At 43.2% G+C, this 17608-nt stretch overlaps 1 protein-coding gene across 1 annotated transcript; it reads left to right on the plus strand.

Moving 5' to 3' along the window:
- The first annotated feature begins 2492 nt into the window (after positions 1-2492).
- LOC136480369 (uncharacterized) lies at positions 2493-3365 on the plus strand. The gene has a single exon (XM_066477939.1). The coding sequence runs from the start codon at positions 2493-2495 to the stop codon at positions 3363-3365; it is 873 nt and encodes a 290-aa protein (XP_066334036.1).
- The last annotated feature ends 14243 nt before the right edge of the window (positions 3366-17608 follow it).

The following is a 17608-nucleotide window of genomic DNA, read 5'->3' on the forward strand; positions in this document are numbered from 1 at the left end:
TTTTCCCAAAAGATCAACCCTCAAAACCCTCAGAATCGAAACAGATCTTGAAAGCCATCTTCTCACTTGGGGTTTTCTCCAAAAGGCTCAAAATCTCAGATCTCAATGCTCGTGAGGAATCTGCCAAATCTAGTGGCTACAGACGTTCCTCAAGGGTCATAGCACGTATAGATAAAAACCAAACAAGTAGAAGAGCTCAGATCGAACAAATCACAAGAAGGGTCACAAAAACAAGAAATCAGAGCCCAAAACAAGATGCCAGTGGATTGATTCAAAAGACCAGAGGTCAACTTGATTGGTTTTAGCGAAAACAAGTTTACAAAGAAGTGGTCTACCTTCCATCCTTCATCCTCCCTCTTACAGATCAAAAACCAGAAACAAAATGTAGTTACCCCTCTCTATTGTTGATCTCCTAAATAGTCAATACCTTGGCTAGCCTATGTTAAAGACCTAGATGGGAGAGATACTATCTTGGGAAGTCTCTATCCTTATATAGAGGGCTATTACACATTCAAAGATTGCCCTTTGATATTTTCCCTGGACCACTTAACCACAGGGGCGAAATAGTCCAAGTTGAATTCTGAGCATCGGACGACCACGATACCTTCACGAAGGCGCTTCACCTCGACGCAAGCTCTCCGATGATGCCACGTGCCGCCCAGGATCCTCCCCCGGTGAAAGTGCATTTGCCCCCGTTGTGGGTTTTGGTGTATTGATGACATCCAAATTAGGGACTAATGAGCTTTTCTAAGAAATATTGCAGCTTTACTCCCAAGGAGAATATTGAAAGCATGTTTGGATGGCTTAGCACCCCTCAATTCTCAAAGTGTGAATGGCGATCAAACTCAAGTGATTCACGCTCCATTTTATTTCAATCTTGAGTTTAGGTTTGCCGCATTATTAAGAGGGATGCAAATTTAAGTGGTCTAAGGAAGATAGAGTGCTCAAGTATCAAACTAAAATCAATTGAGAGACACTCTAGCACTGCACGAACACTTAGATGCAGGTTTGGGAGTTTTAGTCGTCGGAAGTTTCGACTCTTCCCGGAAGTTTCAGGCATCGGAAGTTTCGACAAGCGTCGGGACTTCCGGCACTTGCCGCCTCAGCCAGTTTTCTCTCAGGCCTCGGAAGTGAGCTGGAAGTCCCGGCTGTCGGAAGTTTCGGCAACCGTCAGAAGTTCTGGCACTTCCATTTAGCAGCTGGTCAACCCATCGTCTATGAATAGTGTTTTTCATAGGTGCCGAAAGTTCCGACAATCTGCATCGGAACTTCCGACACAGATATGAAAGGGTGTTTTTCCCTAGTGTATAAATATCACCCACCTCATTTCAAACAGTTACCACTCATTCCATTATGACCAACCCTCAGCTAGAACACCTTCCAAGCATTCTAGTCTTCTCCTCTCTTCTCCCCTTTGCTCCCATCTTCAAATCCTTCAAGGATTTGAGTGAAGAGAGATTGGATTGAGTGAGAAAATCATTAAAGCAAGCTTGAGCACTCGATTTCTTCTTCAAGCTGGTTAGATTTGCGTTTGTTACTCTTGGGGCTTTGGCCCTAGCCAGCTAGGAGACGTCCAAGAGCTTCCATGTTGTGGAAGAACCTTGGGAGGTTTGTATCACCCTCAATTTTCTAGTGAAGAGCTCAAGTTGACCTTTGTGGTTGCTTGAGGGAGGCAAGGAGGTGGAAGAGACTCCGACCTTAGTGGTCACCTCAACAACGAGGTCATAGGAGCTCCTTTGTGGGGTTGCCGAACCTCGGGATAAATTCTTGTGTCCCTTGTGCTTGTTGTTGTTGTGATTTACTTGAGATTACTTGATATTCGGTGTCTCCTCCCTCTAGCTCATTACTTGATATTCTACAAATTGGAGGCATTTCAACGTCAAGGAGGTGGTCCTACATCTTCATCTAACCACTAGGAAGTGGGGTTGTAAGCTTATTTGATTTTGAAGTTCATTTACCTACTGTTTTCGTAGAACTCATAGGTGCCAAAACTTTCGGCCAATTTGCTTCAGAACTTCCGGCTGTCGAAAGTTTTAGCCCAAACTGTCAGAACTTCTGACTGATACTGATCCACTATTTTCAAGTTTGTGTTTTAGAATTTCAGATATGCCTATTCACCCCCTCTAGGCATTGTAGATCCTTTCAATTGGTATCAAAGCCTAATCCTCGTGTTTAGCGCTTCATCTCATGAGGAGAAAAAATGTCGGAGACCGATAAAATAAAGAAAATGCAAGATGAGATGGTCAGTATGATGGAAAAGTTGAGTAAGAGAGTTGATGATGTTATAAGTGGCACACACAAGGATAATGGAGCCAAAGATAACATAAGTGATGGAGGAGGTGAGAAGAAAACCCCTCATGGAAAAGGAGTTTATGCTAGTACGGCCTTTGACTATGCTCAACTCAACAAAGGCCCTGCCATGCACTTCCCCACTGTCAATCTAGGCAAGCCACCTCGCTTTGATGGAAATTTATACGGACTAGGCTTACAAAATGAAGATGCATCTTATTGCTGCTAGACTATGGGAGATTGTGGATGTTGGTGTATTCATTCCTACCAATGAGGATAGAGAGATAACCCCGGAAGAAGCTTATAATCTTCACAAAAATGCTCAAGCCGTCTCCTTGATTCTCTCATGTCTTTGTCAAGATGAGTTCAACAAAGTCAGTGGAATTGAAAGTGCAAAGATGATTTGGGATACATTGAAAGTATCTTATGAAGCAGACAAAAGTGTGAGGAAAGGCAACATTGAGTTACTCCAAGGTGAAGTGGAAAGATTTATGTTCTTGCAAGGTGAAACAACACAAATGATATTTGATAGGCTTATGGTATTGGTTAACTGGATGAGAGCTCTTGGCAACAAAGAATGGGATGACAACAAGGCTGCTAGAAAGATGTTGAGAACATATAGAGCCAAGAACCATATGCTTGCCTCCGTGATCATGGAGAGGCCGGGTTATGAAGAAATGACTCTGCAAGAACTTCTTGCCAAGATCAAGCATCATGAGTGCCTTGATGAGGATGCTATCAATGCTCATAATCAAAATCCAAATGCATTGGGATACAACAAGAATGCCACTCTAAATGTCACACAACAACATGAAGGCAAAGCCTCAAGTCAAGAAAAGAAGAAGAAAGTGAAGAATGATTCCTCAAGTGAAGAACAAGAGTCAGATGAGGAAGTGGCTCTAATCATAAGAAACTTTAAGAGATTCATGAAGAAGAGGAGCAACAACAAGACATATGGTGATGGGAAGAAGAGGAACAAGAAGAGGTTTTGCTATGGATGTGGTGATGTTGGTCATTTCATTGCCGATTGTCCCAAAGGGAAGAAGAAAAACAAGTACAACAAGGATGATGAATAGAAGAACAAGAAGAAGAAAAGGGGTGAAGCTCATATTGGTGAAGAATGGGTGTCAAATGATGATAGTGATGACTAAAGTAATGATGAGAAGAAAGAGAAGAAGAAAGGAGACACAAATATTGCTATCCATAGCTCTTCATCACCAACTACGCTCTTCTCCAACATGGCTTCACCACCAAAGCTCTTCCCCAACTTAGCTTCATCACCAATTCTCTTCTCCAACCTCATCGACAATGATCACTACACTCCAACTTGCCTCATGGCTAAGCGGGAGAAGGTAAAAGATTCATCCACTTCTTCTAGCGATGAGTATGATAGTTGTGATGAGAACGTTGAAAAACTTGAAGAAAACATGATAAGAAAATTTGGTAAAAAGGCATACACCAAGATAAAGTCACTAGTGAAAAAATTGGAGATGGGGGATAGATGCTTGGAGTTGCAAGGTGATATAATCATTCAAGAAAGATACAAAAACCTTGCACTTGAACCATCTATTGCCGAGGAAAGAATGAAGGTTGAGAAGTTAACTTTGAAATTGCCTTTAGCCAATGACACCATTGGGAGATCCACTAAAGAACATTCCTCAGTTAATGACTCAATGGCAAGCCTCAAGAATGAGAAAAGTATAGCTCAAGAATGCCTTACACACTTGGAAGAAAAATACCAAAGTCTTGAGCTAAACTTCAACACTCTTTGGGCTAGCACTTAAACTTCTCCTAAGGCAACCAAAGACTCTAATGTCTCCACTAGCAATGGTTGTAAAAGATGTTATAAAATTGATTTAAATGCTTGTGCAACTAACCATATTGAGCTAGAGAAGAAGGACAGGGAAATTCATAGGTTGAAGATGATCTTGAAGAATGGTTGCAAATGTCAAGCTCAATCCAATGGGACAATATACAAGTCATCAAGGCACCCATTAATCAAGGATGGCATTGGCTACAATAGATATGATGGTAAAGCTAATGGAAGGAACATAGTCAATGTGTGCCTTGTATGAAGTTCAACAAAGGTGTCGCACTTGATGAGCTCATGTGCAAGGCAAATAACACCTAACATTCCCAAGATTGCACCTACAAATGACAAGACAAGCAAGTTAAAGCAAGTGGAGACACCTAAGCAACCAGCACCAATCCCACGAAGCTATGCTAGTGACTACATATGTTGTTGGGGCAAGGATGGCAAGATTGTCGTGAGATATGTTGGTGCCCACAAGAGAAAGGAGATCATCAGGAGTGTTTGGGTGCCCAAGTTTTATGTGACTGACCCCATAGGACCCAAATCTATTTGGGTACCTAAAATAAGAACTTGACTTGTTTTCTAGGACTATTCCTCCGGTGGAACAAGTTGGGTGTTGGATAGTAGATGCATGATCAGAGAGAAGTACATGTTCTCATCCTTTCAACCAAGTCATAATTCAAATGATAACATTGTATTTGGTGACAATGGGAAAGGAGAGGTTCTTGGCTTGGGTAAAATCGCTATCTCAAATGATAATTCAATTTCCAATGTTTTACTTGTGCATTCATTAAGGTACAACTTATTATCCGTTTCACAACTTTGTGAGATGGGTTATAATTGTCACTTCACGAATAAGGGTGTGGAAGTCTATAGAAGGGAGGATTCCTCTATTGCCTTTATGGGTCGCTTGAAGGGCAAACTTTATCTAGTTGATTTCACAACTAATAGAGTGAAGCCCGAGACTTGTCTAGTAGCAAAATCTAACATGGGTTGGCTTTGGCATCGCTGGCTTGCCCATGTTGTTATGAGGAACTTGGCCAAACTTCAAAAAGGCGAACACATCCTTGGACTAACAAATGTTTTCTGTGATAAAGATAGAATTTGCAGTGCATGTCAAGCCGAAAAGCAAGTTGGAGCTAAGCGTCCCGCCAAAAATATTGTGTCAACTACGGGACCATTGCAACTACTTCACATGGATTTATTTGGACCCATCGCTTATATAAGCATTGGGGGTAACAAATATGGTTTCGTAATTGTTGATGATTATTCTCGTTTCACTTGGGTATTCTTTTTGTATGATAAAAGTAAAGCTCAAGCTATCTTTAAGAAGTTTGCAAGAAGAGCCCAAAATGAATTTGATGTGAAGATCAAAAGAGTGAGAAGTGACAACAGGACGGAGTTTAGGAACACCAACATTGAAGAGTATCTTGATGAAGAAGGAATCAAGCATGAGTTTTTGGTACCCTACACTCCCCAACAAAATGGGGTTGTGGAGAGGAAAATTGAATTCTCATTGAAGCCGCAGGAGCAATGTTGGATGAATACAAGACTCCAGATAATTTTTGGGCGGAAGCAGTTAACACAACATGCCATGCAATCAACCACCTTTATCTTCACAAGATCATGAAGAAGACCCCCTACGAGCTTCTAACCGGCAATAAGCCTATGGTGCATTGCTTTAGAGTTTTTGGATCCAAGTGTTTCATACTTAACAAAAAATCCAAGAGCTCAAAGTTTGCACCAAAGGTTGATGAAGGTTTCTTACTTGGTTACGGTACTAACGAACATGGATATCATGTTTTCAACAAAACCACCAGTAATGTTGAAATAGCGGTAGACGTGACCTTTGATGAAACCGATGGCTCTCAAAAGGAGCAAGTCAATGTTGAGATTGTAGGTAGTGAAGAACCTCCTCATTAAGCTATCAAGAAGCTTGCAATTGGTGAAGTGAGGCCCATAGAAGCTCAAAATGAAGATGAAGATCCTCAAGTGCATTTCTTTCATGATCCAACCATTCATCATGAGCCATCCAATGCTCATGGTGAAGCTTTCACGTCAAGATGTGATCATGAAGGGAACACCAATAGGATACAAGATCATTCTCCAATGAATGATGATACCCAAGTCAATGGACAAGCTCAAGCTCAACATGTTGATCAAGATGGAAATGGAGACAACCTTCAACAAGATCATGACCTTGATCCTCCAATCAATCAAGGCCATGATGATGATTATGGACCTATCCAACAAAGGGTCCAAGTGCCACATCCTAGAGTGCATCATAGCATTCAATGGGATCATCCCGTTGATAACATATTGGGAGCATTCGACGAGGGGTATTCACATGTTCCCATTTAGCAAGTTTTTGTGAACAATACTCATTTGTCTCTCCTTTGGAACCTCTTAGGGTGGAAGAAGCACTTGATGATCCAGATTGGGTGATGGCCATGCAAGAAGAGTTGAACAACTTCACCCAAAATGAAGTCTGGTCCTTAGTGGAAAGGCCCAAGCAAAATGTGATTGGAACCAAATGGGTTTTCCGCAACAAGCAAGATGAGCATGGCGTGGTTACAAGAAACAAGGCATGGTTGGTAGCTCAAGGGTTCACCCAAATTGAAGGTTTTGATTTCGGTGAAACTTATGCACCCGTAGCTAGGCTTGAGTCAATTCGTATACTACTTGCCTTTGCTACTCACCATGATTTCAAGCTATATCAAATGGATGTGAAAAGTGCATTTCTCAGTGCCCCCCTATCCGAGTTGGTGTATGTGGAGCAACCACCAGGCTTTGAGGACCCAAAGTTTCCCAACCATGTCTACAAGCTCGACAAAGCACTCTATGGGCTCAAGCAAGCCCCTAGAGCTTGGTATGATTGTCTCAAGGACTTCCTACTCAAACCCTCTCTATTCACTCGCAAAGTCAATAATGATATCTTTGTTTGCCAAATATATGTCAACGACATAATATTTGATAGGACTAATGTGGCCTTTCTATGAGGAATTTAGTAGGATCATGACCAATAGGTTCAAGATGTCCATGATGGGGGAGTTGAAGTTCTTTCTTGGATTTTATATCGAGCAACTCAAGAATGCTACCTTCATAAGTCAAACCAAATACACGCATGATATGTTGAAGAAGTTTGATATGGAGAAAGCCAAGCCCATCAAAGCACCCATGCCGACCACTGGACATCTTGATCAAGATGAAAATGGTAGGGCCGTTGATTAAATGGTATATCACTCCTTGATTGGATCTTTGCTTTACCTTTGTGCATCTAGGACCGATATCATGCTTAGTGTGTGTATGTGTGTAGGATTTCAAGCTAATCCAAAAGAATGTCACCTAGTGGCAGTTAAGAGAATTCTTCAGTATTTAGTTCACACTCCTAATCTTGGCTTGTGGTATCCCAAGGGCTCCACTTTTGATTTACTTGGCTATTCCGATTCGGACTATGCCAGTTGCAGGGTAGAATGAAAGAGTACTACCAGGATTTGCCAATTTATTGGTCAATCTTTGGTGTCATGCAGCTCTAAGAAGCAAAACTTCGTTGCCTTGTCCACCGCCGAAGCCGAGTATGTGGCAGCCAGCGCATGCTATGCCCAACTACTTTGGATGAGGCAAACTCTCAATGACTTTGGTTGTGAGCTAAACAAGATTCCTCTTTTGTGTTACAACGAGAGTGCCATTAAGTTGGTAAACAACCCTGTAAACCACTCTCAAACCAAGCACATAGACATCCGGCATCATTTTTTGAGAGACCACGAAGCCAAAGGAGATATCGCTTTATGCCATGTGAGCACCGAAAAGCAACTAGCCAATATCTTCACAAAGCCCCTAGATGAGTCAAGATTTTGTGCTTTGAGGAGTGAGCTAAATATCATTGATTCTCGTAACTTGGCTTGATGTCTTGTACACACCTTCCTTGTCATAGCTAGGTAAAAATGTTTCTGAAAACGTTGTGTGCAATTTCAAAATCTATTTTCTCATCTTCGCGTGTGACTATTGCCTTGTAATGTTTGTTTGAAATCTAATTACACTTGAACATGATTGTGTCCATCATATATTTGCCCCATACTGCATGGTGAACTCAAATCCACTGGTTTTGGAACATTCTTGCGTCAAAAGTCCCAACGTCAGTCGAACATTTCGACTCCCGAAAGCTCTGGCGCATGCCGGATGTTCTGGAAGCCGTAAGTCCCGACTCCTGCCGAAACTCCTGATGCTCGACTATTTCATTTTTTACTGTGGCCTTTTAACCTAGGGTAAAATGACTCAGCCCAACTTTCACTTTTCACTATGCCCATCACCTTCCCTCAAATGCGCCACACACCCCAGCCGATGGAAGGGCCGCCCCTGCCCATCAGAACTACCACCGGAAGCGTCGCCCCTACCCGTCAGAAGTGCCACTGCCAGCTTATCCTCTATCTCTCTCATGGCTGGCCTCTCTCCCTTGGCCTAGCTTCCATCGCTCTCTATGTTCTCCAAGCCCTGGTATTGGATTTCCTCCACTTCGCCATGGATTGAAGATTTGCTAGTGGTGTGGAGGTTGTGGATCTGCTCAAGGACGACTCCATTGCCACAGATTTGGTTCTCCTTCCCTTCCTCTCTGTTTTGAGGTACATTTCCTCTTCTCCAACCCTAACTATCAATGTACCCTGCTTTCTCATCATTTTCTCAATTTTTCCTCCATCTCTCTCTTCCTTGTGTGATTCCTTGGTTAGATCTGGAGCCACATGAGTGGAAACTCCACTTGGTGTGCTGAAAATCCTAGCGGTTGCTGGAACTCCCAGCGGTCAGAAGTTCTAACTTTCGTCGGAAGTTCCGACACCCAAGTTTACGTTCCACTTCTGAATCTCCACCTCTAACACTCCAATCATCCCTTGCTATCTCCTTCCTTGGTCTTCAGTGCCATATCTCCTTCTTTGCAGTCATGGCCAGCAGTGGGGATGACGACAGTCCTCCACAGCCACGCAAGAAGCGCTCCGAGCGAGCCAACGACCCTGCTGGATCTTCCCGGCAGTCAGGACAGACCAAGGCATCATATAAACCTAGAGGTGGTAGAGGCACCCGTGGTCAAAGATAGGCAGCACCTCTACCCCTTGTTGGTGCTCAGTGGGTTGAGTTTGTTCCTGGCATTGGCAATGTGCTTGTCATTAGTGACGCAGAAAGAGCTCTCAACTTAGCTGGTCAGACCATTGTCGATGGTGTTTGTCCTCATACCCCTCCAAGTGTTCCTACTTTCTTTCCTATCAGCCGATTCACTCCCTTTGAAGGTCAGCTTATCGTTTGCTCCTGGTGATGGATATCAGCCACATCTTATGCTTGATTATCTCCAAGCGGTATCCAAGATCCGTCAGAAGCGAAGCAACAGTCCATATGATGAAGACAAGGATCTTTGGCTTGAGTACCGCTTTTGGGACCCCTTCCACTTTGATTTCTATCACTATTTGGCTTATCTTTGGACTACTCCAAAGCAAGGTCCTCCGGTTGTCCCTATGCAATGCATTGACATGTATCATCTTCACATATATCGGGACCTGAAGCTTCAACAGCTTGTTCATGATTTGAATTCCATGGGGCTTTCTCACTTGCTGGAGTATCGCAAGGCATGGAACAATGAGGTTATCTATCAGTTTTATGCTTCATATTATCTTGACAGTGCCAACAAGATCTTGCATTGGACCAAAGAGGGTGTGCACTACAAGGTTGATCTTGTTACTTTTTATCGCCTCCTTGGTTTGGGGCCTAAGGATTGTGCGGCTCCATCTGTCTTTGATATGCCCTCTCTTTCCACTTCAGAGCATCAGTATATGTATCAAGTGGGTCATCTGGCAGATGGTCAGACAGTTTGCAGCTTGTTCGGTTGGCTGGTTCGTATCGTTGCTGGTTCGTGAAGAAGTACTGCTGGCTGGTTTGTGTGAGAGAAAAATACTGTTCTGGCTGGAAATTTACGATCATTTACGACAAGCCACAGCCAAACAAACAAGTTGTTGGTTGAAGCCATACTTTTATGTTCTCAACAACATTCTTCGCCAAACTTTGTACCCCAAGATTGGAGATGCCACCTTTTTGAGAGACGATTCTCCTCAAGTGTTGGATGGCTTTGGAGATGAGTTCACCAAGTTCTCCATCAGTAACTATATTTGGGACAAGATCTATCAAGCAAGTGAGGATTCGGTGAGACACTTCCCATATGCAATCTCATGCATGTCATTGAGCAAGTGATCGGATATTCTTTTCCCATGGATGCTCCTCATTCTCCACTCAATATCACCAACAGAATGTCTCTCAATGCAAGAAATGCGCTTAAGAAGCAAGGTGGTACTTTGGGTGCTTCTAGATCTCGCTCTCGTGCTTCATCGCCTGACGGCTCTCGCTCTTGCCGTTCTACTAGTGAGGAGCCTCCTTCCTCCTCTGGTAAGAAGTCTCCTGGCAAGTTCAAGTTCTTCATGAAGTATCTCTTTGGAGCTTGTTGTGCTAGTGCCCAATGTGAGCAAGATATGTTAGAGCGTATGCATCACCTTGAGCAGCATTTTGGTATTTAGTCTCATCCACCGCCGCTTTTGGAGCCTCTTCGTGACCCTTTTGAGCTCTATGATGAGGCTTGTGCCGCGTCTCATGCTACGTCCTCCTCCGACCCTCATGGCAAGCATGCCATGGGATGTGATGATGATGAAGACACCCCTAAGGAGTACCACGATGATGCCGATGGCGATGACGATGACGATGATGATGATAGTGATGACCCCACCGACGAGGACTACGAGGAGTAGATGTTTCTCTCATGAGGCCTACCCTTTTTGGCACTTGGTGACAAAGGGGGGTGTTAGGCTTGATTATCTCCTTGTAATAGGATAGTCGGTTTCTATCTTTGGGTTATGGACTTTAGCTGGTCGAGACTTTTATTCTAGTTGATTTGTAATAACTATGTCGTGTGGTGGTACTATGTGATGGACATGAACTCTATGTGTGATGGATGGTTGTAGGACAAGATTAATGCTTATCTATCTTTTTTAGTTAATGGTTGTGCTTGTCTCTACTTGTGATGATAATTGTTATTTTTGATGGCCATGTGTTAATTAAGTTTCTACTTGTGCTCTTGGCCACCATCTTCTTTTTCATTGTGAATATAACATGTCATATTGCATCACTCTCTTTTATATTCTTGTCCACAGACTTGTTAGGCACCCCACATATTGCAACATTTAGGAGGGAGTTTCTTTCACTTGATATATGCAAATAATGTGTAAATAGTCATTACTGGAATTCAAATCCATTGCATATATTAAGGGGGAGCTCCTTGTAAATTTTGGGGTTCAAAAGCTTCAAAATATTTCTATCTTATGTAAGCCTAAGTTGGTTGTCATCAATTACCAAAAGGGGGAGATTGAAAGTGCATTTTCCCACATTGTGGATTTTGGTGTATTGATGACATCCAAATTAGGGACTAGTGAGCTTTTCTAAGAAACATTGCAACTTTAGTCGCAAGGAGAATATTGAATGGATGTTTGGATGGCTTAGCACCCCTCAATTCTCAAAGTGTGAATGGCGATCAAACTCAAGTGATTCACGCTCCATTTTATTTCAATCTTGAGTTTAGGTTTGCCACACTATTAAGAGGGATGAAAATTTAAGTGGTCTGGGAAGATAGAGTGCTCAAGTATCAAATTAAAATCAATTGAGAGACACTCTATCACTGCACGAACACTTAGATGCAACTTTGGGAGTTTTAGCCGTCAGAAGTTTTGACTCTTCCTGGAAGTTCCGTGCATTGGAAATTCCGGCAAGCGCTGTGACTTCTGGCACTTGCCGCCTCAGCCAGTTTTCTCTCAGGCCTCAGAAGTGAGCCAGAAGTCCCGACTACCGGAAGTTCTGGCAACCGTCGGAAGTTTCGGCACTTCCATTTAGCAATTGGTCAACCCATCGTCTATGAATAGTGTTTTTCATAGGTGCCGGAAGCTGTGTTTTCCTAAACGCTAAACGGTAAACAGTCGGTCACCTACTGTTTAGCCATTATTCAGGCAAAACATCCCATTAAACGGGCTAAACGGCCAATTAAACGGGGTAAACGGGTGATTAAACGGAAACAACGCACCACCGTGTAGCGTTTACACGGTGTTTAAACGGGCTAAACGACCGTTTAGGCGAATAGTTGCTGGAAGTTCCAGCGATCTACGTCGGAACTTCCAACACAGATCTAAAAGGGTGTTTTCCCTAGTGGTATAAATATCACCCACCTCATTTCTAACGGTTACCACTCATTCTATTACGACCAACCCTCCTCCAAAACACCTTCCAAGCTTTCTAGTCTTCTCCTCTCTTCTCCCCTTTGCACCCATCTTCGAATCCTTCAAGGATTTGAGTGAAGTGAGATTGGATTGAGTGAGAAAATCATTAAAGCAAGCTTGAGCACTCGATTTCTTCATCAAGCTAGTTAGATTTGCGTTTGTTACTCTTGGTGATTTGCCCCTAGCCGGCTAGGCATCGCCAAAGAGCTTCCATCTTGTGCAAGAACCTTGGGAAGTTTGTATCACCCTCGATTTTCTAATGAAGAGCTCAAGTTGACCTTTGTGGTTGCTTAAGGGAGGCAAGGAGGGTTTGGACTCGATCTACGAATTGGAGGCATTTCAACATCAAGAAGGTGGTCCTACATCTTCATCTAACCTCTAGGAAGTGGGGTTGTAAGCTTATTTGATTTCGAAGTTCATTTACCTACTATTTTCATAGAACTCGTAGGTGCCGGAACTTCCAGCCAGTTTGCGTCAGAGGCCCAAACTATCGAAACTTCCGGCTGATACTGATCCACTGCTTTCAAGTTTGTGTTTTTGAATTCTAGATACGCCTATTCACCCCCCTTTAGGCATTATAGATCCTTTCACCCAGGTTTTGAGGCTCAAACCCGGCAAACCTGTCGCCCACGTTTTTAGGCAAAAACTACCAAATCCAATTGGAGTAGTGTATCCGCTTTGCCACCTCCACAATATTGACACGTGTCACCGCTCGTCCTCGACCGCCTGATCATCAAGTCCTCACGCACTTGCCTTTACTTGGTCAACACCGTCTATGCTGTCTCCACATGTACACTTGCTTGTTGACTTTTCACCAAGTACTAGCCATCCACGGTCCAGCCTCCAGCCCCCGGTCCCTTGGTCCAAGCCTCTGCGTCCATCCTTCACCGCTCCCAATCCATTGGCATGAACTTGCTTGACCTTCTCCATTGTCGTCGACCATCTCAACACTCAACACCTGCAAATCACAAGACAAGAGACATGTTGCACACACTCTACTCATGCCATTGTTAGTCTCAAACACTAAACCAAAGCTCGATCATCTCTTGACAATCACTCATCATAAGCACACATGGCCACATATCCACCATGTGTTTGCAATCTCCCCCTTGATGAGTGCATTGTCAAGACCAACACAAAGAGATGGATCAAAAGCAAAAGAAAATGGTGAACACATCCAAATGACCAATAGCTGATGAAAAGTAAAAATCAAGATAATTTGAACTGAGCAAACTCAGTCCCCAAAGACATGAGCAACGACTCGACACAACCGAGAAGAGGCAAAGTGTCACACCCAATTTTGCATAACAAAACCAAGTGCTCATATATGTGCGCCTAGGATGTCCAAACACACATATAATCTCAAATTGTAATAATATCAAAGTAAAGTACTTTATTACATCGCATATATCATCGCCTAATTATCACAAGTCTTGCTCGTCGACAACATTATTACATAGAGTAGAAACTAAGCCCAAAATGCAACAGGGACTCTAGTTGGAGGACATCACCCTAGTAATCCTAGACGTCTTCTGGAAACTCTTCATATGCATTATCTATTACCCATCTGGGATTTTCATTGAATGTAAAACAAGTGTAAGCGTACCATGCTTAGCAAGTATAACAAAGGGGTCTATGAGGCTCAAAGGCTAGACACGGTTTGACTGCAGTTAGCAATTTTAGTTGGTCAAGTTTTAGCATCCTAAATCACTACTTTAGTGAATAAACCCAACCCAAGTGGTGATAACGAATAATCAAGATTATGTGAATTCCCAACCATCCATAGTAACCACTAATCATGAAGGATCCAGACCGCTCATATCCATGAGCATGACTGTTATAACAGGTTAAATATTTCTGCAGAAATTGTACAACTTTACCACCAAGCCATGATTCCCAATGTTGGGGTTTGCAAAGCCCCCATCACCTCTACCTAGGAAGTGTGGTAGGGTTTCACTACATAACCCTTCGCTAGTCGCACTAATAGGTCATAGCTGCTAAGGTTTCAGCAGTCTAGCCATATGTGGCCCTCCTCTAGGAGTGGCACTCATGGTCACTGCACGGTACACACCCTAGCAGGAAAAGAAACATACCAACTAGTGCCCCCCCTCTTGCCCTTACGGAAAGCTACAGATGAGCTAGTACAATCTAGTTAACAGGTTAAAGTCAGAGCCATTTGACACTCGAGGTTTTGTACGAAACCTCCTGGGTGGCCGCTTCAGGATTAAGTCCTTATGGAGAGGCACTAGAGCACTCAACCCAGTACTCTAGCCCCCTAATTGTTGCTAAAAAGCTCCATTTTAACATATTGCATAATACCTTTAGTCATGTTTAGCAATTATTTTATGTTGAGCGCTATGCATCCCAAACCATAGGTATCAAGGATGTGTGGTACAAATAGTAATCTAGGTATAGTCCTTAAAGGTAATTCAAATTTAGACACATGCATGTATATGAATTGTAGAGTTCATAGGTCCAAGTGGCCTTTGCTACATTTGCCTTCCTCAAAGCTTCCTTCCTGGTATTGTTGGTCACCCAATTGATCCTCAACAAACTCAACTTGTTCACCCTCTATAAGTGATCCAATCCACCAATCAAGCATCCAATCCAATCATTACATGCATACAAATAGGCTTCTATTAGAATAGTACACCAAAAGTAGAAACAAAGATTGAAAAGCTTATAGAACTAATCTATGTACTGCTACGAACACACGAGCGAAAGAATCACTCTAATCGGACTTAAAACACAAAAGTTATGCATAATACAAGTTTCAGTGGCATTTCTATAAATAAACCGAACTCAATTTTCAATTTAAACTAATAAAATATGAATTTAAATGAATTATGGATGGCGTGCACTATTACTTAGAAATATAGGGGCTAAGTCAGAAGAAAATAGGACTGGAAATAAATGATTTTGAACTAAGGTTGGACTGCGGGTTGATTTTGATAAAACCGAAGGGCTAAAGCGCAAAAGTGCTTGACGGGTCACGGTTGACCACGTCGCCGGCTGACTGAGCGACCACGTGGTGCCCTTGGGTTGGTCCGGTTCACCACGCCTACGGTGGGCTCACTAACGCGGCACTGCGAACCGAGTCCACAGCCCAATAGTGGACCGGTTACAGAACCCGAAGGGGTACGCGATCTCGGTCGCTGATCAAAGAACGAATGGCGTAGAAAAAAGGGGGAGGTTTCCCCTGGCCGCACTGTTCCAGTGGTGGCGGCGCCATTGATGCCAGCGAGCCGAGCCCAGCGGCGGATGCCAGGATGGCGATTCCGGCCATGCCGTTCCAAATAGAAAGCACGGGGATGATGTGCGCGATCTCGTGAACTCAACGAAATGCAAATCTAGGGTTGGGAACACGTCGAGACGATGGCCCCACGATGGCACCATGACCGGTAAGATGCGGAGCACGCTAATATGGTGAGTTTGTGAACGGAAAATGAAAACAAAGGTGCGGGAACAATGAGGGGTATACCACGGGTCCGATGCCAGGGTTTGCGGCGTCCGGGAAGGCACCACGGGGTCTGGCGACGTGCGACGGTGGCTGGAGAGAGAAAATGCCACTGGTGAGCTCGGATTCGGACTGAGTCATTATGAAAACAAGGGGAGCACCTATGGTCACGTCATTTCCTGGTGATGCTGCCGAGCATGCTTGCGATGGTGAATAGGGATTTGAATGACGAATTTGATTGTGGCAGCGAGGGCGTGAGAGCAGAGAGTGAACACAAGAGAGGCAGGGCTTGGTAGCAGGTTTTGTAGGTGAGAAGGGGCAGTAGAAGGGGAAACAGGCACGACGTCAATCATCCGGGCATCACCGCGGGTTTGAACGCCTGCCCTTGATGGCTTGTTGGCCCAGAGGGAGGGAATCTGTCATTTATGTTAGGTGCAAGCATTCAGGCACAATGAGGAAGGAAGGGGAAGGTGGGCGGCTGATGAGCGGGTCCCGTGGTATAGTGAGAGGAAAGAGAGCGGGTGCAGGCGTGGCTTGGACACAAAGCAGGCCGCTGCTTGGGCCGAGCGGTGCGCCGAGCTAGGCCGCGTGGGCATGCGCGTGCGGCGAAGAGAAGGGCGCGGGAGCTGGGCCGCCAATAGCCGAAGGCCAGATCTAGGCGTAGGAAGGGGAAGGGGCTAGGCCGGCTTGGGGTTGGGCTGGAAAAGGATAAGGAGAGTGGTTTTCAAAGCAAAATCCTTTTCCATTTCTAGTTTTCAAATCAAGCCAAAATTCAAATGAGTTTGAATTTTTAACTCCAAACAACTTATCCCTACACTCAACCAAAATCATGTACTACAGCATGAATGCAATCAATCATGTTTCTAAGCCTTATAGTCAATTTTAATTAGCCAAAATTATTATTTTACCTAGGTTATAATGCATCAAAATTTTGGTAAATGCTCAATATTAACACTACAAGAAATGTGTGGTTTTTTGACGTATTTAGCATGACAACACGTCAGAATGTCATTATATCATCCGGTTTATGACATTCTGTTTTTGGCACTTCGACATAATGACAATAAAAAGTTGTATGTCACAAAAAACGTCATATAGCTAGTCCAATTCCATCCAGTGACAATATTTGCTACGTCATAGAGGCATTTTCTACGTCACAAAGTCTAATTTATAAATGGCATCAACCTATGACAAAGTTTGTGTGTCAAAAAGTAATTTGTTAATTTTTTAAACATTGTTGTCCATGTTGGCATGTTTCACAGCCATGTGATTAGGTAGGTACATATTCTTTTTTATTTTAATTGTTTTTTTCAACATATTTTAGTCCACTGTTGTCTATATTTCACGGCCGACGTAATTAAATGTGGCGCTTTATTTTATATACGCCTAATCACTACAATAGAAAAAATAAGCAAAATGACACATCTTATCTTAGAGAAAAAAAATAAAATACATTTCAAAAATTTATGAGCAAGGGTGCTCAAACCTAGGATCAGACAAAATAAAAGCAAGAGTCTTACCATTGGGCTACAAAGAAGTTTCAATTATCTTTTGCATTTCATTCTATATTATAGTTTGTATAGAAGCGAATTGACTTAGGCTCTGGAGCACAGGCGCCGAAAACTGACTGCGGCCATACACGTATACGAATAAAACTAAAACATGTGGTTCTGTTTTTATATAAAAAAAGAAGCAAAAATTAAGCCAAAATGGAATTAAAAAATGCCTCTCCTAAGCCCAATTTTTTCTCTTGTGCAG

The sequence above is a fragment of the Miscanthus floridulus genome, chromosome 9 (assembly GCF_019320115.1).
Source record: "Miscanthus floridulus cultivar M001 chromosome 9, ASM1932011v1, whole genome shotgun sequence".
Taxonomy (NCBI): Eukaryota; Viridiplantae; Streptophyta; class Magnoliopsida; order Poales; family Poaceae; genus Miscanthus; species Miscanthus floridulus.

Coding starts and splice junctions, on each gene's coding strand:
- LOC136480369 (XM_066477939.1), top strand. CDS start 2,493: ATGAAGATGCATCTTATTGCTGCTAGACTATGGGAGATTGTGGATGTT.